This window comes from Artemia sp. Qi Xiang Cuo, chromosome 11 (genome assembly GCF_049724085.1).
Source record: "Artemia sp. Qi Xiang Cuo chromosome 11, ASM4972408v1, whole genome shotgun sequence".
In the NCBI taxonomy this organism is placed as follows: domain Eukaryota; kingdom Metazoa; phylum Arthropoda; class Branchiopoda; order Anostraca; family Artemiidae; genus Artemia; species Artemia sp. Qi Xiang Cuo.
Window position 1 is genome coordinate 65,021,645 of NC_142804.1, and position 24,447 is coordinate 65,046,091.

At 35.2% G+C, this 24,447-nt stretch overlaps 1 protein-coding gene across 5 annotated transcripts in view; it reads left to right on the plus strand.

The window, feature by feature from the left end:
- LOC148947248 (zinc-regulated GTPase metalloprotein activator 1-like) overlaps positions 1-24,447 on the plus strand; it is a 261,597-nt gene that overhangs the window by 226,653 nt on the left and 10,497 nt on the right. For 2 of the 5 annotated variants that reach the window (XM_089097348.1, XM_089097346.1), the window contains exons 10-11: positions 10,119-10,269; positions 16,739-16,810. The exons of 1 other annotated variant lie outside the window; for it this stretch is intronic. In XM_089097348.1, the coding sequence (XP_088953474.1) occupies positions 10,119-10,269; positions 16,739-16,800 (213 nt within the window). In that variant the 3' untranslated portion in view covers positions 16,801-16,810. Of the gene's footprint in view, positions 1-10,118; positions 10,270-16,738; positions 16,811-24,447 lie in introns of those variants that run through there. 2 more of the 5 variants (XM_089097347.1, XM_089097350.1) reach the window with 2 other exon arrangements.

Genomic DNA, 24,447 nt, shown 5'->3' on the forward strand with positions numbered 1-24,447 from the left:
AGTGAGTTCTGCCAGAGTAATAGCCACCATTGAGAGCTATTGAGAATCTGTGGTTAGACTATGAAATGCGAGGGAAAGATATTAAAATTTTGTTCCTGTGTCGGCAATGCTATAGGCAACTCCCATAGCTGCCAAATTGCTCAAATGATGTTTCCTGTGTTTTCTTTTTAGCGTTTTCATTTTTCATTTCTGTGTTTTCATTTCTAGCGTTTTCTAGCATGAAAGACTTTCTAATGATTTAAGTTTCATTCACATAACAGAAGAAGTTAGAAGATTTTTCAAAGATTTCTGGGAAAGCAGGTGTCGGCTTTTAGTTTTCTGTCGTATATTCGTATCTCTTATCCAACCTCTACAAGTTACGGTATGACCGCCCAATAAATTTTTCATTTTTCAATTTTCAAATTTCATTTTTCATTTTTGTGTTTTAATTTTTAGCGTTTTCTAGCAGACTTTCTAATGATTTAATCTTCATTGACAAAACAGAAGAAGTTAGAAGATTTTTCAAAGATTTCTGGGAAAGCAGGTGTCGGCTTTTAGTTTTCTGTCGTATATTCGTATCTCTTATATTCGTATCTCTACAAGTTACGATATGACCGCCCAGTAAATTTTAGATAGTTTGACCACACAATTTAAAAAAAAGTTCATAATGGACAAGATAGGGCGATTCTTTAAGCTACCACATCATCCTAATTTACATCCGGAAAGGTCTCTTTAGGGAAACAGATTATGGATCGGATACGGAAACTTCAGTGTTTTGAGGCTTCATCTACCTTATGACTGCCACTTATTCCCATGGGGCTGATATTTATTCCAGTAGCATTTAGATATGAATTAGAGTAGGAAAATGTAAGTTTTGGTTGTAAGGCGAGGAGTTGTGTTTTAATTGCCCTTGGAAGACTAAATTTATGGTACTAATTTCTGCGGACAAAATAGTGATTTTTTTCAGCTTTTCGTCAGCAATCTGCCCATATGATTGTTGTAAGTTAGTTGTATGTTTCAGAACAGCAGAATCTACTTTTTAACTTTAACGCTTCTGAAATTGCTTAACTTTAACTTTTCTGAAATTGAAACAGCAACAATAAGTACAATAAAGCAAATAAGTAACGTTTATTTTTATATTTATTGTTTAGTGTGATGGTATTAGTGGTATCGGTGGCCAAGTGTTCTTTTGGTTTTAAGGATTTTGTTTTTCCTACCTCTCCCTTGGACAAGCTTTTCTTTTTAAGGGAAGTAACAACAACTTTTTGTTCATTATGTATTTTTTAAATAAATCCTTCTATCTCTCTTAAAAAATATCAGTTTTTAAACCATTCAGATTTATTCTTAAATAAATGGAGTGTTATAGTACACATAAAGTCCAAAATCATTGAGGAATTCATCAAAAGCCTTGGTGGGCTATATGTGGCCTGCAGACCGTAGATTTCGTACCTCTAGGCTCGCATGTGTGGCAAAATTATTGTCTAAAACAATATCCAAAAAATGTGACCATTTCAGTATACATGTGATATGAAGCCTGTCCCAAGTACTTATCTATTAACACCCCAGGAACGTCCTCCCTGATCAACGGGAAATAAGAAAGTATTCCAGTAGATTAAATGAGCTAAATTACATTAGATTTCTTGACGGATTATTCGATAGCTTCCCGAAAATTATTTTAATCTGGAATTGACAAATTTTGACTTATGTAACTTCGCGTCTTTTCCCCCAAATCCTCACGACAGCCCTTAGTATCCCTCCCAGGGCCGTATCTAGGATTTTTTCGAGGGGTGAGGGGGTACAAAAAGCTTAAAAAGTAATCAAAATTTTTTTATATTCATTTTTTGTGTTTTTGTGCTAACCTTCTCTGGATACAGCCTTGATCCCTGTTGACTTGGACACCCCTATATAACTTTAACCTTTTGTATGAAATAAACAGTAAGTTTAATTTTTGACTAAAACATAGCCTACTTTCCCCATGTTTTCCGTGCCGTTTCTGAAAAACGAATAGGGTTGGCAATGACTACCTCCCCCGGCCACTCATGAATTTGGCCCGTAAAATGGTTTCTTTGACTTGCACAGACACACCGGGTCTAATCAAATCAAAATTATGTCAAATCACATTTCCTTCTTTTCCATTATCTGAGTGATAGAAAAAATGAGACATTAATTCATATCCGGAGATGATAACCAGTCAATCACTACTCCAGGTCGATATAAGTTACTAAAGAATCTAATGACATTTATACCGGCGTTAAGCAGGATATACAAATCCTCCAAACACAGTTCTCCAATAATAATCAAAATGGATATTATTTGTAAACAGTAATCGACACATAATCCTAGATTCAGATGTCCTGTTGTGTTTTATCCTTAGACCACCTGCTTAGTTGAGTTGAAAAATATAAAGATACTTTCAATTCTGAAAGAGATTCTTGTATCGTACACCACATGGCATTGTTTATTGTAATAATTTAATGGATATTTTACATGATGACGTTATTGCTCTTCAGTGTACCACTAAGGATGCTTCACATTGCGTACCTTGCGTTACATTTAATTCTAAAGTTGTTACGTTTCGTTTTATTGTTCTCATTTTTGTCTTCTTTTATATCAGAAGTACCTGTTTTTTTCTTAATAAAAAAAACTTATCAAAGAATTCAATTTATTCAAATTTTATATAAAAATACTAAAAGTACTAAAGAAGCACCTTTTTTAAGTACTTTAACAAGAGCTTCTAATTGTTATAATTAAGCGGCCCTTGTGTCTCAGGGGTCATTATTTAGTAATTGGGACATACCTCTTACTTTAGCGTAAAATACGAGGTGTTAAGGAGGGGGCTACCCCCTTTATATACGTAATAATTTCTCTTCGTTTTAAGTTTTAATGTTGCTCCTTACTTTCAGTTGAAAAAACTTGTTTTTTTTTAATTTAATTTTTGATCGTTTTTTAAATAATGCCAGGGAATCTGGCCCACCTCAACAGAGTAACCCTCTCCCTACGGAAATATCCTCTAGACAATTCAATCCCGGTGAAAACTTACCCTGAACAATTACTCTTAACCACTATGCGCGCAAAATTGAGACGGAAAAGAGTTTTTGGATAAGAATTCTGTCAAATTCCCCCAGTGCATAATTTCCCTGCCAAGTTCATTCCCTGAAAACTCCCCTCCCCATGGAAAATGCCCCCGTGGAAAAAAAACAGCAGAAAATCCCCCCCCCCACCCGAAAATGTATGCCTACATCTAAATAAAAAATACTATGCGCAAACAATGGGCAAATCGTATAACGTAAACGCCTTTCCCCGGGGGATTTGGGGGTGGGGTCTTCTTATTTCCAATGGCCTAGTTAATAGGCCCTTCAACTATTTTTAACAAAATGGCTATATCAAAATTTTTATCGGACGATTTTGAAAACGGGGCGGGGAGGGGGGCTAGGTACACTCCAATTTTTGGTCACTTAAAAAGGGCACTAGAACTTTTAATTTCCGTTCGAATGAACCCTCTCCTAATATTCTAGGACCACTGGGTCGATACGACCACCCCTGGAAAAAAAATAAACACACACATGTGATCTTTCTTCTGGCATAAAATACAAAATTCTACATTTAGCAGATAGGTGCTTGAAACCTATACAGTAAAGTTCTCTGATTCGCTGAATCTGATCGTGTGATTTTCATTGAGATCACTTGACTTTTAGGGGCTGTTTCCCTCCTTTTTCGAAAAGAAGGAAATTTTTCTCAGGCTCGTAGCATTTGATGGGTAAGACTAAACTTAATAAAATTCATATATTTGAAATCAGCATAATAAGCCAATTCTTTTGATATATCTGTTGGTATCAAAATTCCGTTTTTAGAGTATCGGTTACTATTGAGCTGGGTCGCTCCTTACTTACAGTTCGTTACCACGAAGTGTTTGATAAGTGTGTTTTAAAGCCAAATATACGGCCATGAACACAGTAAAATAACATAAATGAAAGGCACAAATAACTTTGATGAGCGATCATCATAAAACACTTAAATAAAACACTACATTAACCTAATAATAGTACTTAATACTTGGAAAAACGGTCATTGAAAAAAACAATAGTTTAGAAGAAAACACTTGAATGAAACATTACATTTACTTTATACTGGGTCTTTTGAAAATTCGAATGAATTTACTGAAAAAAATGTGCATTGTCAGTTTAATATACATATGCTGATATTATTTATTCCCTAAAATCTTAATTAGTTTTGTTTTCTTAAAGTTATAAGTGAAAACATTTAAAAGAATTTATTCAGTAAAGTAAAGATTATATTCTGGCTTTTGGAAAGTATAGGGTTTAGAACCCTACTCAGATTAATTTCTGTTCGTTTTGAGTTTGACTTATTTTAATTTCTGTTCGTTTTGGGTTTCATTTATTTATTGATACTGATTTGTGGTAGTTGTATGCTTGGTAGATTATTTGATTCTATTTTTGATCATTTTTGGTTTAATGGGGTTCTTTATTTTTTTTTAAAAAAACTTATTTTTTGTAAAAAGTCTGTTTGATTAAGTTCTGTTCGTTTTATATTGACATAGTCTTTTTCAGGGAAAAGAATTGAGCCTCTTCTGAAGTCAAACAACTATCCCTTCCATAAAAATCGTTAAAAACCCCTGGGCATAATTTACAACCCTTGCCCTTAATCTCTGGGGTTTGTTTCAATCCCAAAAGCCTTTGTTATATGATATTTAGACTAATTTGAATAGAATGGCTTTATCAAAATTTCTATTAGACGCATTTCGGGACAATATGACGTGTGTGTAGGGGTGAATGGATAACTGTCCTCCGATCACTATGACTTCGAAGAAGGGCAATAGATCATCTTATTAGAAATTCAATAAGTACCCTCTGAAGTTAGAATGACTAAACTTTCTATAAAAACCCTATATATCCCCAGGGCACAACTTACAACCCTTGCCCTGAGGGCTGGGGGGATTTGTTATCCTAGATAACAGATCCTAGATAAAGACATAATTTCCAAACCTTTCTGATAGGCTTAACAAGATGGCTGTATCAAAACTTTAATTGGGAGTGTTTGGGGAAATGATAGGCGTGGGGGCAGACATTTGCCCTCTGATCACTTTCGACTAACAAAAAAGGCGCTAGTTCTCTCAATTTCAGATCGAATGAGCCCTTTTTGAAGCTTCTACGACAAAAATTTCCATAAAAACGTTATATTCCCCAAGGGCATAACTTACGACCCTTGTCCTGAGGGCAATGGGGGAGGGTTGTCATCCTCAAAGACAAAATTTCCAGACCTTTCAACTACGTTGGACAAAATGACTATATCAAATTGTTGATCGGAACTGTTTGGGGAAATGATGGGGATTGGGGGGGATTCTCCCTCTGACTACTTTCGACTATTATAAAGGGTAATAGCCCTCTCAATATCTAATTGAAAGAGCCCTTTTTGATGTTTTTACGACGACACTTTCTATATGACATTATATGCCCCCAGGGCATAATTTACAACCTTACAATGGTTATGTCAAAATTTTGATTGGCTGTGTTTGGGGAAATAGTGGGCGTGAAAGGGAGGTTAGTTGCCCTCTAATCAGTTTTAACTAGCCTATTAAAAAGGGCACTGGCTCTTTCAATTTCCAATTGAATGAGCCTTCTTACAAGATTCTACAACAACATTTTCTATAAAAAAAAACCTTATATGCCCCCAGGGCATAGCTTACTACCTTAGCCCTGAGGGTTCTGGGCGGAGTGTCTTCCTCAAAGACCTAATTTCCAGAACTTTCTTCTACTTTGAACAAAATGGCCATCTCAAAATTTTTATCGGATGTGTTCGGGGAAATGGTGAGCTTGAGAGGGTGGCTAATTGCCCTCCAATCCCTTTTGACTATTAAAAAGGGCACTATTCCTTTCAGTTTCCAATCAAATGAGCCCTTTTTGAAGTCTCTATGAAAATGCTTGCTATAAAACCTTATATGCCCACAGGGCATAACTTACAACCCTTGTCTTAAGGGGTTTGGGGTGTATGTCATCCTCAAAATCATAATTTCCAGAACTTTCAACTACGTTGAACAAAATGGCTATCTCAAAATTGTAATTGAATGTGTTTGGGGAAATGGTGGGCGTGAAAGGGGAGTTAGTTGCTCTCCAGTCGCTTTCGACTATTAAAAAGGGCACTAACCCATTCCAATTACAATCAAATGAGCCCTTTTTGAAGTTTCTACGACAACACTCTATAAAAACCTTATATGCCCCCAGAGTATAACTTACAACCCTTGCCCTAAGGGTTGTAGGGGGTTGTCATCCTCAAAGACCTAATTTCCAGAACTTTTAACTACGTTGAAAAAAAAACTAGCTCAAAATTTTGATTGTATGTGTTTACGAAAATGGTGGGCCTGAGAGGGGGGTTAGTTGCCCTCCAATTACTTTCGACTGTTAAAAAGGCCACTAGTCATTTCAATTTCCAATGGGATGAGCCCTCTTTGAAGTTCCTACGACAACATTTTCTATAAAAACCTTAGATGCTCCCAGGGCATAACTTACAACCCTTGCCCTTAGGACTGGGGGGGGTTGTCATCCTTAAAGACCTAATTTCCAATACTTTCAACTACGTTGAATAAAATGGCTATCTAAAAATATTGATTGTATGTGTTTGAGGAAAAGGTGGGCGTGAGGGAGGGGACGTTAGTTGCCCTTCAATCACTTTTGACTATTAAAAAGGGCACTAGCCCTTTGGATTTCCAATCGAATACGCCCTTTTTCAAGTTTCTACGACAGTTTTCAATAAAAACCTTGTATGCCCCTGGGGTAATACTTATAACCCTTGCCCTGAGGACTCTGAGGGGTTTATCATCCTCAAAGATCTAATTTCCAGAACTTTCAACTACATTGAACAAAATGGTTATCTCAAAATTTTGAATGGATATGTTTGGATAAATGGTTGGCGTGGAAGGGGTGTTAGTTGCCTTCCAATCACTTTCGACTATTAAAAAGGGCACTACCCATTTCAATTTCCAATCGGATGAGCACCTTTGAACTTTCTACGACAACGCTTATTATGAAAACCTTATTATGAATAAATTACAACCCTAGCCCTGAAGGCTCTGAGGGGAGTGTCATTTTCAAAGACCTAATTTCCGGAACTTTCAACTACGTTGAACAAACTGGCTATCTGAAAATTTTGATTGAATATGTTTGGGGATATGGTGAGCGTGATGGGGGGGTTAGTTGTCCTCCAATCACTTTCGACTATTAAAAAGGGCACTAGCCCTTTGAATATCCAATCGAATGAGCCTTTTTCGAAGTTTCTACGACAAAACTTTCTATAAAAATCTTATATAACCCCAGGGCATAACTTACAACCCTTGCCCTGTGGGAGTGGGGAGTGTCCTTCTCAAAAACATAATTTCTTTCTGGAAATCAACTACGCTTAACAAAATGGATATCTCAAAATTTTGATTGGATGTGTTTGGGGAAATGGTGGGCGTGGAAGGGGTGTTAGTTGCCTTCCAAACACTTGCGACTATGAAAAAGGGCACTAGCCACTCCAATTTCCAATCGAATTAGCCCTTTTCGAAGTTTCTACAACTCCTTCGATACGAAGTGCCCTGGTCTAACCACAATAAATAATACATTGTGCCAACATCGTTATTTACTTAGGCAGCGCGATTGCGCTGCCTATTATATATACTTTTATTTATGTGGATATATTTACTGTATATATCTGAAGCGTTAGATTCTGGATGGTGATTTGTAAGTTATTTTTAGTAAAACCTGTTACGTCAAGAGTGTATTCTATGGAGGCAAAGGTTTGACCCTAGAGGCTTCCTGAGTATTAAGGGGTGGCCGGATGGTGTGAGTCAGTAAACTTGAATTTTATGGTTTTTCATATCATACGATAAAACGAGAACAAAAAAAAAATGACTTACTTCACTTAAGCCCCGTCCGTCCTCCAGTTTCGTTTTGGGGCTGCTTCTCTGACCAGTCTATGGATGCACAGTTGGTGTCTAGTCTCACCGCCGTTACTTTATGAACATTTGGTGTTTTATATTTGTTACAATTTAATTTTTTTGGAAGTGACTGTCATTACGTTTAATATCTACTCTAAGTATTTCAAAAATATTTTATTTGAAATAACTATTTTTTTTTAATCCCAACTCTTCTCCTCTCGGTTACATAATAATCTTTTTCACATAATTTCAAAACTTTAATGTCACCTACACTAATTTAAAAACGTCATTAATTTTTTTAATTGGGTAGCTAAACAGTATTGATGAAAACAAGGTATGCTACTATAAATATTTAACATGATCAAAATTTTTAATAAGGAGTATTAGCCTTCATTGTCGTTTTCTGTATTTTATCCTATAATTTCATTTTTTCCCCTTTTTCCCTTTTACCCTTCATTTTCATTTTTCTCTTATAAAAAAAATAAATTCAACAAAATTACAAAATTCAACCAAGTACTATCACCAAAAAACTACTTTTCCACTATTTTCTCCTCCGTTATACCTCTGGAATTTCAAAAACTAAATTAATCCAATATAAAATTTTCATCATCCTAACTATAAACTCCCTTTTTCAAAAAAAAAATTAAATTAATTTCCCCTTTTACCAACTAAAAATGAAATAACTATTTAATGTAATTTTGGCTCGCTGGTGAATTTGAAAGACAAATTGATCCCTTGAAAGATTCTTTCAGAGTAGCGAATTGAGTACTCTAAAATAAGTATAAAATAACTTTAGACCGAGTCCGTTGATTTTGAATTGAAGTTATCAAGTATTTTGGAGTAGGTTAGGTTATTGAATTAATTAATTAATTGATTTTGAATTGAAGTTATCAAGTATTTTGCAGTAGGTTAGGTTATTGAATTAATTAATTAATTGATTTTGAATTGACGTTATCAAGTATTTTGCAGTAGGTTAGGCTAGCTGTCTCTTTGTGTTTGTTTCTTTTTTCAATAGGTTAGTAATTTTAAACCAGGTTGGCTACGAAACAGAAAAAAGGAAAAACATATTTTAAAAGGGGAAAACTCCTTCGATTGTCGAGAAAGGCTTTGCATGAAGATGTCGAGAAACCTAACTTGCATCAGGCTGAATTGTGCTGATAAAAGATTGATGATTAGCTTGATATCTGCATGGCCTTCTTTATTACCAAAAGAGTGTTTTTTTTTTCAGTTCTCTGAATTTTCATCGACACAAAACATTATTTAGCTCACAAAATAAAATATAAAGTAAAAGAAACTGCTAGAAGGGCTTGTTTGTGGGCTTTTTCATATATTGGAAAATTATTGAGCTAGGGAATGCCACTTCGATTAATAGATATACACCGCAAATTAGCACTCATGAAGATGTTTTCAAGCATCCACTTCTTCCCTTTTCCCCCTTCAGGATGATCATTTTTATTAACTTCGAGCCCCTAACCGTGGCTGAGCGGTCGTGGCTGACCGCGGCGTGGCGGTCGCTATTTTTCTAGGCTTGATAGGACAAACAGCCTCCATCCTGCTATGTGTTAGTAGAAATATTTGAATCTATTTTTGATAGTATAGATTTGATACTTGTGCATTATATCCTACACAGCATTATAGACTGTACAAGGAAATACTACAGGAAAGCAGTCAAACGGGTATTTGCAATGGATAAATGGGTCGCAAAGCGTGAATTCATATTGCGTTTACAATATTTAAGCTGTTGTTTTTTGGGGTTAAGAGGGGGGGGGGAAGGTACCTAGGTTAGGTTAGGCTATGTATTAAATATATGCTACGCTTTACCCTTCACCTCCCCCCCCTAATATGCAAATATATAGCCCAAATTTGTTTCTAAACTATTATATTTTCATCCTATTTTATTTTATTTCATTAAACTTAACCAAACTCGACTCCTTTCGTGTGTAGGATATAATGCACAAGTACCATAGTTTTCTTTGTGAGTGCGTTCTTCTTTCTTCTTTTTTTTTGTTTTCTTATCTACTTGATATTCAATCCTTGTGTGTTTTTTTTTTGGGAAATAAAGATATTGATTGATAAGTCAGTATAACCGTGTTAATATAACTCACAGGGTTATACTCACAAGTGAGTATAACCCTGTAGCCCATGAACAACAAACTACAAGCGGGTGCTTGCATTACCCATTCTTGCAATTTTTCTAATTCTCTTTTAGGGCATTTTGGCTCATAGCTCACCGAGCGGCTTGCCAAATTTAGAATATTCATTATTGCAAGCTGTCTACGAAACCTTTGATTTCATTTCAGTTGAAAAGGAAGCAATCACGGCGGAAATTTCAAATGAAAGTTGTAGGATAATCTTCATAGGTTCGTATCAGCGAATCTTTCCCTTTTAAAAACTGAAAGTTAAATGAAAGCGTGCTAATTCACAAAGAATGCGGAATGAAGTGTTAAAGACACCTGAGGCGTAAATTTATCACGCTTCGGTTATCAATCAACATTTAATGGAAGTTTAATGAAAAAAAAGAGAGGAAACGAGAAATTTATTCACTCAACCTAAAGAAAAGCGAAAAAACATAACAAATAAAATTTGTCTAAGGGTATCTATGCAATTAATGTATTGCACGTGTTTAGGATAACATTCATACTCAAGGAGTGTACACAATAAGGTGTTAAATGGCCTGTGTCTCATTGTTACAAAAAAAAAAAAAAAAAAAAAAAAAAAAAAAAAAAAAAATGGCAGTTACTAAACCCGTGTCCAGGGGTGGGACCTACTGGGTTTAGCTCTGTCACTTCGATTGTCAAACCAAATTCTATGAAAGTTTAATGAAAAAAAGAAAGGAAACGAGAAAAATTCTATGGCCAATTATTTTCAATATAATGCATTGCATTTCAACCTTTCAAAGACGCAACACACAAACACACACACAAAAAGAAGAGAAAAAAACAATAATGAAAAAACCCAAACAAAAAGCGATTTTATGAGACCCCCCCCCCCCCCCAAAACAAACAAAAAAAAAAAAAGATGTAGGACAATCCAATAAATTAAACCAAATTCTAAATATATATTTGAAACCAAACCACCAAAAATATTAGACACACTCAGTACCCCTCACAACAAACGTTTCCAACCCAGGCTAGTGTTACCCCCCCCCCCCAAACAATGATAATAAAATTAACAAAGATATATGTAAACATGAAAAATCAAGACATTAAAAAAATTCTTAAAATTTTTTTGAAAGTACCAAACGAGTGACATTCTTGAGGTGACTCAGGCAGGCTATTCCAAACGATATGACAAGCAGTTAATCGATTAAACTCAGACCTCACCGATGGATTAATAAAATATTAATATTCCTTGAATTGCGAAGATGATGCGAAGACCTATCAGTAACGAAAGAAGGAGTAGTTTGAAGGGCTGTGGGAATATCACCATGAAGTTGATGCAAAGTGAAAGACGCGCACGAAAGAATGTAGAGAGACTGCAAATCAAGTAATATGCTAGTTGGGTTAGTTGTAGAACAGTTTGTTACCTGTATAAGCCTTCTTGCCATATCATAGACTCTTTGAGATCTACATATTAATTAGTCCAATATGATGCATGAATGAAAGGTTTTCATCGAGAGGAATACCGAGAAATCGGACATATCGTTCCTTAGGTCTACTGAGAGAGCCCCTTGAAAGCTGGATTTTAAATAACTCAAGGCACGCCAGAGAAATACGGGAAAAAATTAAAAAACTTGACTTAGCGAATTTGGGAAGCATCTCAGTATCAGTTCCTACTACAGTACCAATGGTACTGTCATCAGCGAAAGCAACGAGAGTGTCCACATCCTGTAAAAACGGTGTATTTCTGTTAGCATTAAAAAATTCGGGATGATACTCATGACAGCAAACTGTAGGTTTTTGATTCTTAAACACAATTATTAGGTTATTAACATAAATCAAAAACAGAAACGGTCCTAGAACAGAACCTTAAGGAACACCAAACTCAACTTCAGACGAAAAGTGGGAAAGGGAATCTGCGTAGATAGTTCTACCTGAAAAATAGGAATCAAACCAAGCATGAGCCTGTCCTCTTACACAATTGTGTATTAGCTTATACAGCAGAATCTCATGAGTTAAAGAGTCAAAAGCCTTACGGACATCTAGGAATATAGCTGCAGGAATCAAACCAGGGTCAAGCGCGGTGTGGAGAAAATTTAAAAGAGTTACACACGCATGCTCCGTAGAATGTTTATCTTGGAAGCCAAACTGAAAATCATGTAAAAATCTTTTAGCCTCTAGAAAAGCAAGTAGACGGGAAAGCATGGTCTTTTCAAAAATTTTACTAAAAACAGACAGCAAAGATATAAGACAATAATTAACTGGATAACTTCTTTGTCCACCTTTATACAAAACAATTGCTCGCGCTTACTTAAATCAACTGGAGAAAACATTATTTTCAAAAGAAAGATTTATAAGCTTTGTGATTGAAGAAACATTTGAAGAACAAAGGAATTAAACAAACATAGCCGGAAAGCAACTAGTTCTGGGCAACGAAGAGCCCTTTAACCTTATAACAATCCTGGCTACTCTAGTATCAGAAACCAAATACAATACCATCAATTTGAGACAAGGTGGACCAAGATAAGATTTCTATTCTGGTTGTGACTGTGAAAACCTGACTGAAGGATCAGTGGTTTTCCCAATACTGGCAAAATATGATGTAAATGCTTCTTGAACAGATAGAATACCCTCAACAACCACATCACCAACTACAAGACTTGGAGGGATAGAAGGAGCCACAGAAGAATGTTTGAGGACAGAATTGATCACTTGCCAAGTTTTTCGAATATCTTTCCCACAATCCGAGAATTTTTTGGAATAATAAAGGAATTTAGCCTTCCGGCATAAAGAATTGAAAACATTCCTGTAGAGTTTGAATTGCTGAAGACGTGCAGCATTCAAAGATGGCTTTGCTGACTTAAAAGCTTTCCAGAGATTTTTTTTCTTCTCCAACTCTTTAGAAGACCAGGGGCCATCCAGGGTTTAAGAAGAATAGATCTTTTTGACCTTGAAGTAGAGGAGGACAGAGCACATACGTCGAAAATAGACACCTTCACTGACTCGTAAAAGGAGTCAAACTTTGAACAAAAATCATTATCCTCACCAAAAATATTCCATGTCTTCTCGGCTAAATGGGATCTAAGGCGGATCAATTCATTCAAACCAAACCTAAAAGAAGCTGAAGCAGATGCTGGAGTGTCCCTATTCAATGTTTTTTCAAGGATAAAACTGGAAAATACAGGAAAATGGTCTGAAATTTCACTCACTACAACAGAATTCCGAACCAAATTTAGAGACAAAAAAATGTTATCAATCAAAGACGCTGACGTATCAGTTACACGTGTTGCAATACAGGTTGTTGGTAGAACCCCCGCAGTGAGCATATCTGAGAGACAATCCATCGTAGTAGAGGAAGCCATGTCAATTAGATTTAAAGTTAAAGTCTCCCATTATTACAAGTTCACATGGACGTCTGCCTATTAAATCCAAGACCTCATCAAGGATCCGAAGAAAAGAAGGGACGGATCCACTGGGAGATCTATAAACATTACCAATTATCAAAACTTTATTTTTTAAATTAATTTGAATAGACGGGGGTTCAAAAATCCATTCGTCAATGCTTGACAGATAGCTTTAAACAGTTTAGGGAAAAATATCAGATATATACATTACTAGTCCACCCTTTGTCATCCTTCTGCGATTTAGTTGCTCCATTTTGTAACCGGGTATATCTAAAAGCATTTCATTGCTAGAATTAAGAAAAGTCTCACATAATCCGATAACATCGGGTCGCCCATCAAAAACTATCTACCTCAGCTGATCAAGCGATGAGCATAGACCCTGAGTATTGAGTTGAAGGACCGAAAAATGATCATCTCGTCTGGTAGCCCACTTTAAATCAGAAACATACTTACTATTAATTGATTGGGAAGTATTTAGGGAATCTCTTTTAATTTGACCAATAGAATTATTAATAATACTCAAAACATCTAAGGTATTTCTTTCTAATTGTAGTAACATCAAGGGAGTAATAATCCCAAAAGCCAAAACTAGAAAACTGTATATAATTTAAGAAGAATATATATCAAATCTGCACTGCAACACATATAAAATAAAATAAATAAAAAATAAGTAAGATGCTATAAATAAAAACAAGAAATAAAAATAAATAAATAAATAAAATCACAACAATCATACCAATGCTACAATACTGCAAGATACTAAACATATCTAAGAAAAAACAAAAAAACAAACAAAACCCACACACACACACAAAACAACTTATTTTTAAACACACTCGGCTAGAGTATGAATTTTTCTAGTGACACTTTCACCAGTTGCTATTCTTCTGATACACCTAATGCAGGATATTTTACAATTCATCCTTCTGTATAACCATTGTACAGCTGGTTTCTCTTCACTACATCCCTCGCATGAGTCATAATTTGGATATGTGTAGTTGCTATTCTTCTGATACACCTAATGCAGGATATTTTACAGTTTATCCTTCTGTATAACGATTTTACAGCTGGTTTCTCTTCACTATATCCCTCGCATGAGTCATAATTTTGGTATGTGTAGTTGCTATTCTTCTGATATACCTAATGCAGGATATTTTACAGTTTATCTTTCTGTATAACCATTTCCAGCTGTTTTCTCTTCACTACATCCCTCGCATGAGTCATCATTTGGGTATGTATAGTTGCTATTCTTCTGATACACCTAATGCAGGATATTTTACAGTTTATCCTTCTGTATAACCATTTTACAGCTGTTTTCTCTTCACTACATCCCTCGCATGAGTCATAATTTGGGTATGTGTAGTTGCTATTCTTCTGATATACCTAATGAAGGATATTTTACCGTTTATCTTTCTGTATAACCATTGTACAGCTGGTATCTCTTTACTACATCCCTCACATGAGTAATAATTTGGATATGTGTAGTTGCTATTCTTCTGATACACCTAATGCAGGATATTTTACAGTTTATCCTTCTGTATAACCATTGTACAGCTGGTTTCTCTTCACTACATCCCTCGCATGAGTCATAATTTGGATATGTGTAGTTGCTATTCTTCTGATACACCTAATGCAGGATATTTTACCCTTTATCCTTCTGTATAACCATTGTACAGCTGGTTTCTCTTCACTACATCCCTCGCATGAGTCATAATTTGGATATGTGTAGTTGCTATTCTTCTGATATACCTAATGCAGGATATTTTACAGTTTATCCTTCTGTATAACCATTTTACAGCTGGTTTCTCTTCACTATATCACTCGCATGAGTCATAATTTGGGTATGTGTAGTTGCTATTCTTCTGATATACCTAATGCAGGATATTTTACAGTTTATCCTTCTGTATAACCATTGTACAGCTGATTTCTCTTCACGAGATCCTTTCGCATGACTCATAATTTGGGTATGTATAGTTGCTATTCTTCTGATACTCCTAATGCAGGATATTTTACAGTTTATCCTTCTGTATAACCATTGTACAGCTGGTTTCTCTTCACTACTTCCATCGCATGAGTCATAATTTGGATATGTGTAGTTGCTATTCTTCTGATATACCTAATGCAGGATATTTTACAGTTTATCCTTATGTATAACCATTTTACAGCTGATTTCTCTTCACGAGATCCTTTCGCATGACTCATAATTTGGATATGTGTAGTTGCTATTCTTCTGATATACCTAATGCAGGATATTTTACAGTTTATCCTTCTGTATAACCATTGTACAGCTGTTTTCTCTTCACTACATCCCTCGCATGAGTCATCATTTGGGTATGTGTAGTTGCTATTCTTCTGATGCACCTAATGCAGGATATTTTACAGTTTATCCTTCTGTATAACCATTTTACAGCTGATTTCTCTTCAATAGACCTCTCTCATGAGTAATAATTTAGGTATGTTGAGCTGTTATCTTTTTGATATTCATAATGCAGGACGTTTTATAATACACCCTTCACTCGGCTGTTTATTTAAACAGCGATATATATCTTGAAAAATTGTGAAAAATTTACTTTAATGAAAAAGGTTAATAAAATTTAATGAAATAGCCAAACCATAGGATGATTTAATTTAATTTATGATTTAATGATTAATGATTAATTTAATTTATGATTTAATGATTTAATTTATGATTTTATTAATGATATAATGATTTAAAAAAAATGGATTGAAATGAAGATTACATTTAATAACTGCACATGCAGTTATCTAGTAGCGGGCGGGTAGCATTGGGCCCTAAATTAAAAAAAAAAAAACACGAAACGATGGAGACAACTCTGTAAAAATAAGCTAAAAACATGCGACAGCACATAGCTTAAGAATATGTTGCTTTCCTTTTTGTAGGTCTACTTGTCTTTGGTAATCAAAATATTGGTATTGTTTGGGTTCTATGGATGAAAAGTATTGTAAATTTTAACTATATAGTTTTGCTTATATTTTTTCTCGGCGCAACGTTGCAGCACTGACAAGAATGTGATATTTGCCCTAAAAAATTCTTAATTTTGAATTAGCTAAAAGAAGAATCTTAGGAACTAGCGGTTTTCCGGTTGAATTCACCTAAGATGAATTCCGGGCATAGAAATGTTTTTGCTTTGGTGTCCTTGGTATCAAGTAGCCCTCAGTGCCCATCCAATGACATTGTGATTTAACTTTCTCTACATGTATCTGTTATTTGAGAGGCTGAGGCTGAAATTTTCTTTCTAAATTTCTTTCTATTTTTTTCTGCTAATTTTATGGTTATTCCTCATTTTCAAGTTTATCTCTTTCAGGAATCAATTTGGACAGGAAAACAATTGAAAATGAATTAAGATTTTGTATGATCAATAAATGATGAAACTTTGCCTTCTTGTTTCAATTTTATAAATTATTGTGTCGAGGTTCTGCTTTCTGAAAAAAAAACAATGTGAAAATTGTAACATTTTAAGAAATTCAAATTAGGGCTTTAATTTGCCGGGACTGTGGACACATTGAATCAAGGGCAACCTGAATTGAATAGCTTCCAGTTGGCCTATTGGTTAAGTTCATTAAACGAACACTGTAGAAGAATGCTAAAGAACATAATTACTTTTTTTATTATTGTTTCCCCAGTCGCCTGGGGAAAAAATTTTCAGAATTTTTTTTATAGTATTTTTACTGCATACCGTCAATAAATACTTAATACCATTCCCCTTATCTAGACATATAAAAAAATCCTCAGCATTTTTGTTTCGAGCAGATGATTGGTGAAACTCAAAATCACATAAACAGCTTTATTATCAAGGAAGGTGAATTCAATGATAATGTAAGAAGTAGGATAGCCAAAGCGCAAGATGATTTCATGCCGTTGATTTTTTTTTATGAAGAATAGGAAGATGAATCTTAAAATCACTGCATATAAATTATATACAGTATAATCACGACTCAGTAATATTTGACTATTACAGTCTTGGCGCGTATAAAAACTCCGCCCATATCCTCGTCCGTTCTTGTCCATCAACAGTTCAGTGTATATTACCCTGAAACACGTATTTTGGCAGACACTTTCTCAAAAGGCCTTTGAAATCAACTTGAGACTTTCAAATCTACTTGTAATTTCCAAAACATCTAATAATAAAATTACATTGCTAATTATCGATTTTTAAATATGTATTGGCATAAACTGATTTAAGATAACATTCTTTAAAAGTTAGCGCTACAAAAGTGAAGCCAAGTTTTGCGTTCAAGAGAAATCTGACTTGTCTACCCGTGAAAGAATCGAATGTCGCTTATGTTTCTACGTTCTCCTGAACACTTGCATCTTGGTCCGGCTTTGTATAATGGTTGAGATAGGGAATGGTTGTACTGTCTGAATGTATGCACAGTGCTTAAAACTATGGTTAGCCACAGTGGCAAGTGCGGTTTTAAGACGTTGGTGCTTTGAAAGGTCGAGGGAAATGTGGTAGCTGGTCTTCCAAGGATAGTTTTAGATACTTTTATGGACGATTATAGATCAAAAATTAATCCAGGTGTGGTAAAGCGAAAAGTTGGTGCTTTTGAAAGGCATCGAAAGAGGTCAGAAACAGCGAACACCATACTATCTTTCCTTCATATGAAAAATAAGAAGTTGTGTGGAATTAAAGCTTGTACATTCTTGCAAATGAAGGAAGGCCAGATGTTAAGTCAGTGCTCATTTGAATTTCCTTCTAAATATTCTGAAGCGCTTACTGTGGCAAATTTGAAAATGAGGGTCTAAAATGTTTTTTTGAGGCCTTAGGTAGGCTACTGGCCTCATCATAAAAGTGTTCGCTTTCTCTCGCCCTGATAGCTGCTGCGTAATTATGGAATAGTGTTTACCCGTTAGTTTGATTGGATGCTAGTTTCATTATACTTCATTTATGTTTAAGGACAAATGTAACGTTGCGTGGTAGTGTGGCCTTTGCCTCTGGAAGGCTTTGTAAATTTTTCTTTCATGTCCAAATTTTTGCTTGATAACTTTTTGACCATAATTTATGTTTTGCGGTTTAAAATGCTAGAATTTTCCGCTTGCTGTGAAGTGATATCTTTTGTTTTTTTAAAAAGAGTACTAGATTTTGGAATATCTTTATTAATGAACCCTCTGTCGATAGTCTACGGCTACTAGTTCCATTCGATCAAACTTGGGAAAAAAGACAAACGCGCATGGTCATGGCTTTGGATGAGCAGAATCAAAATTATTGATTTCTGTATGCTTAGAATTGACAGGGAGGCTTATTCCCTCCCCCCACTAGAATGATAATCATTCCTGGAAAAGTACACTCCTTAAAGTAATTCTTGCGGGTAATATATTTAGTAAAAAGAAAAAATAACTTTTAGGGGAACCCTGTTATGTAGCTTATTTGCCCAATTTTGCTCAATGCGTTAGTAGTAATCAAGGTTATACTTCTAGGAAACATATAGCAATTTCTACGTTATTCTATAGAAGCTCTACCCCTTTTCAAAGAGAGTGAGTATCCTCTCACATGGCATTCTACTTCTAGGAGACATATAGCAAATTCTACGTTATTCTATAGAAGTTCTACACCTTTTCAAAGAGAGTGAGTATCCTCTCACATGGCCTTCTACTTCTAGGAGACATATAGCAATCTTTACGTTATTCTATAGAAGCTCTACACCTTTTCAAAGAAAGTGACTATCCCCATGTATATAGGCATTACTTCTACAGGGTATTACACCTTTTCAAATAGAACGAGCATAACTTGATAGATGATTGGGATTTGAATAATATAAATAGTTTTCTTCACAACTCATAATAGTATGCGACTTAAATTCAAAAAGAGTAGTTTATTTGAGAAAATACTAGTTTAGAAAAATGAGTGGTGTACTTACATTAATGGATATAAGTGATGGTGCTGATAATAGCAGCAACGATATACGACTACCCATTGTGGCTGTGGAAATAACCTCTGGTTGCAGACTATTTCTTGAATGAGACACTATGTATGCTAGATACGTGATATCATTTAGCAAATTTAAGCAGGAGGAGCAGCTAGGTTTTGCTGGAAAAGTGAATATTCTCCATATAAATAAACTTTGGTCAGCATTAGATCACCTATCAAAATATATTGATGAGAACAGAATACTTCTGTGGACATTATTATAATTGTAATCATGATCAATAAAATTGTTTCTAGATCAATGGTATTTTTTTTCTTTATATTGTAGACTAGCGTATATTTTTTAGAGTAGAAAAAATTCTGGTTAGTCTGAAGTTGGTTGTGAGGGATTTAGGACTCTAAAAAAAATGGATAGATTCGAGAAAGAGCGAATCATGGGGAATCTAGTGCTTATGGAAAAACGTTTGATTCTAGGTGACGATTTTCGAGAGCTATCTATTCAAAGGAGGATGTTTTCTCAGGAAATGCTTATTGATATAATGAAAACTGATTCTCCATCATTAGACTATTGTATGAAGCTTCTACGTCGTGTTCCAAATGCATTTACACAATTTATTGATATATCGATCACAACACAGCAAAATAATATTTTGTATATTCTTTCAAACACTAGTTTTAAAACTTATGACTTTTTTTCATGAGAAAGATGGTGCTCAAGAATGGTTTACCTCTCTCTCTCCCTATCCCAGACAATTTTTGATGCTGTTATCTTATTTCCATTGTGGCATTGAGAGTATCAACACATGACAAAATACTCCATACATATACGTTATGTATGTAAACACTGGGTAGCTGGTCATCATGTGATAATTGCACAATGATTGATGAGTATGATGAAAAGTGTAGATTATGCAACCCGTGTAAATTGCATAGTGGATAGGCTGTACAAATTAAAGGTTGTAATTCCTGTCTTGAAGAGGTGTGTGACTCTCATCCTAGAGGTCACTTTGCTCCAATTGCCACTATGATAAATGTAATGAGTAGGAGAATAAATACCCAGGCATGATTGGAAAGAATCCTGAAGCGTGATTTTAATTTATTGCTACGATACTGGTATCGTCATGGGTATAGATTTTTCTGGGAGGAGAAACTGTGTTAACGATTCATCTGCTGGAACAACAAAATAATGTGATTTTTAAGTCATCGTTGTGAAGACACTGGGTGTTATGATTATAAGCCCACTGATTTTCATTTGGCTGTGACGGAATGTGATTCGACACTTGAGGACACTGTTTATGAAATTGCTTCAAATAAGCAAATTGAAACACGTGAATTCCATAGAATGAATGAAAATAGTATCTTTGACTATACAAAGAGATATGACAAGAGTGAAGTCACGCTCTACTTTAGAAAATGTGACCCTGACATTGCAGTACATCAGGATCAGTACACTGTGAATTCAGATAATCTACCTGCACTAGTTGTTGTTGACAAATACCTAGTAGTGGATAAAATCTAAAGAGTAGAAAAGTCGTTTTATCATGTATATAAATTTTTTTTTATTAAAAAACAATTTCACATAAATCTTTAGAACAATTTATTATCAGGGTACTAAAATAAATATTAAATACAATTGTAAGTATATTCTAATCTATAAAGTAGTACAATTGAGTTACGTCAATGTAGATGTTCAGAAACTGCTTGTAGGTATAGCCACTACATCTGAACATGAAAAAGAGTTGTGCATGAAAGCCACATGTGTTAGTCGTTAAATCCTGTATTCTTCGCCGATTTTGAATAATAGTTTTCCCACTACTTTCTATAAAAGTTGCCGATTTATGGAGCGTAGAATTTATACGAGAGGCCAAGAAGATCAAAAACAATGTTCATCGCTGTTTGAAAGATACATAGCCAATGGCCGGTCGTCAAGGTCAATGGACTACTATTAATAATGATTAGGCCATTGTTAACACTTGTAATTTTTTCAATGAAGTCCAAAGGTATGCGATAGGACTTGTACTGGGACATGTATGGATCTATACCAAATACGTCGTTTATTTGGTTTGTGTTCATGGTGCTAGGTCTAGTAGAACACTGCCGTCGGGTGTGATTTCCCAATAGGTTTCAAATTGACTCAGTGATATTAGCGTGATACTCTCAGTCAGAGCATCGGCAAACGTACACTCTAAACGTACATTCCCTTTGCGTACTATGCTCATATCCTGTGTGCCAGAAAAATCCAAAAAAATAACCCCATGATTTTTTGAAAACATTGAATCGGTTATTCCATTTTCAAATAGTTGAGAGTCATGATCTAGTGATTGCATGGTCAACTCGTACAGAGTTCTATAGGATTTTTTGTCAAATGATAGAGTGTATAGTGGAATACCATTCACTTTGCACACAAGGCTAGATAGACCGAAAAAATTAAAATCATGGGGGGATTCAGTCTAGGATCCAACGGCATTGCCACTCTTCACAAAGGCCAAAGCCAGTTTTAATGGGATTCCTCCATTGATAAATGATGAATCGCTATAGCTACGAGAGCCGGTGGCAATGTGACGTTGATTGGTGATTGTATGGGGGACAAGAAGTTTAATGTTGTCACCAGTGGCTCTTAGCTTTTCCACTGCCAATGCAACAGAGCTCATTACCTGTTGTTTTTAGACCTGGAGAATCGCTAATGCGATAATAATATTTGCATCGGGTGCGACAGGAAGTATTTTTCTCAAAATGAAATTCGGTGGAGCCATCTGTAACTTTATGTCAATCTTAACATTGGGGGTAACCATTGTGATATATTGAATATCTCATGATTTAATTTTCCAACTAGAAGATACTACTGGGTCACTGCAGTAGTCAACTATACGTCAGTATCAACACCTGATCAATAGTCATAGCCTAATGATATGCCCCTCAACTCCTTGTATGATTTGGGCGTCATCCTCATAAATTGTTTATAGCTAGTATAGTTTGATAAATTATTGCTAGTGCTCACCAATGTTCCATTAATAAATTCATTAATTTGTTTGAATAGGTTGTGTAGAATACAGTTTTCATAGGAGAGACCATCGCCGGCATTTGGAGTTGTATTATCTGACTTTTTCTTCACCACAACATTTAAATCAATAAATGTTGTCGACAAATCAATTAAATAGTCTTCATTGGAAAATATTTGAAAGTGTATATTTTCCGAGAGGGGTTGTTGGGGGTGAAATTGTTCATAGTAGCCAAACTTGACACTGACATCAACATTTTCAGCATTGAATAGATTCAATGAGGAACCGATTGATGGATATGATTCCTTGTGGGGGAGATAAGTCATCTTAAGAGAACATATCCTTTATTGATAGAACACTATTTTTCTTTTTCTTCTTTTGACTATAGGCCCTCAATGTTTTAGACATTAAATTCCTTGTTGATGTCCTTTCCTTACTACCTGGATAAAGACTGATAAGTGATTGATGCCAAAGCATCCTTTTCAATCCTTCCCCATTTTGTGAAGATTTTAGTTGCTCACCAACGGTTCTTGCTGAAGATATAATATTTTCCTTAACACTTTTCCTGAAATTTTTGCCCGACCCCCAGTACAGTAGTCTGGAGGCAGCAAAATTTGATGTAGCAGGTACAAGATATTTTCTGGCAAGGGGTAGTGCAGAACGAAATATCCTAGCAAACCAGCTACCAAGACCATAGCCAGACATTGTAGTACGCCCCTTGTAGTAGTCCAATCCATTGCCTATTTGACGTGGACTCAAAGCACCGACATAACAATCAATATCGGGGCAGACAAATGGAATTCTTCTATTGTTCATTTTAGGTGATTGTGCTGTCGTTGACAATGGGTCGAAAATGATAAGTCATCACTGCTAAGCCTTTTGTTATTGAAGGAGAATCGCCCAATTTACTTCTTAGTGCTAACTGGCAGAGTTTCAAGTACGAAGTGTATAGAGGAACAAACTGAAGATGCTTTATATTATAGTGATGAACAAGTTCCTGAGATGTTTTTTCTTCATGAACACGTAGGAGGGGGACAATTTGAATTACCTACCCTCGACCTATTAGGAAAGAATGGGTTAAAAAATGTGCAAGATTCCAAGGCAATGCCGGGTGAATAAAAAGCGAAAATAATTTCATTCATCCCGCAAATGGCCACAGCATTTTCCCCATTGATTAGATTCTATTTAAAGTCAAGAACATTTCTCAGATTATCATTGAGAATAATTATTTCAGTGTCAACAGGTGAGCTAATGTAAATCCTATCATGGTCCAATGAATAATTAAAATGGAATGTACAATTCTTACGATACGAGATTTTTCTATTGGTTGTACAACACAAGTATCCCATATTATTATATTCAATATATTTCAATTTGGCATGAGGATGGTCACTAGGTTTAAGTGTTTCAACCCATTCATAGTCAACATAGTTCAACCCATTCATAGTCCAATCGAATGGTATAAGTTTCATATCATGCAGACGATCTTTTCTCAGGATGTAATAAGTATTTTAGAGAATATAGTCCACAAGAGCCACTTAATATGCACCGTCAAATTTGATGGCGGGGGAGAGTTTTGTCCAAAAATCACTTTGCATGTTCAAGTCATTGTAGAGAGGATTGGACACGTTGGACATGAAAGTTACATAGAAATCATTGGGCATTGTCAATATCTTCAACACCGATCCAAGAATCAAAATCAGAGTTGTATCCTAGCCACCGAACAAGTAACTCTTTCTTACCCCTGCGAGTACGTGTCTTTAATATCTTTTCAATTTGGTAGATTTCACTAGCATTTTTAACTTTTCGCAATTCATAGTCATAAAAACCACCGAGAATCTCTTCATCTTTGGTATCCAGCAGGTGATAAGCTATGGGTTTAGTGTCTAGGATGTTTGCCACTTTAAAAAGTTCGGTGGACCACAAGTAATTCCCCTTTTCAAAAACATTAGTTGTTCTGTTAATTCGAACAGTATCACCAACATTAAATTTAGTTTTCTTCTTGACATTTGATTCACTGGAATACTGCTTAAAAAATCTGTCAATTGTATTATGATCAGAATGAAGATATTCTGTTGGCGTAGAGTTTGGTAACGATCGATGAGGTTATTGATTATAAATCAACATGATTTTATTTAGATCATGAAT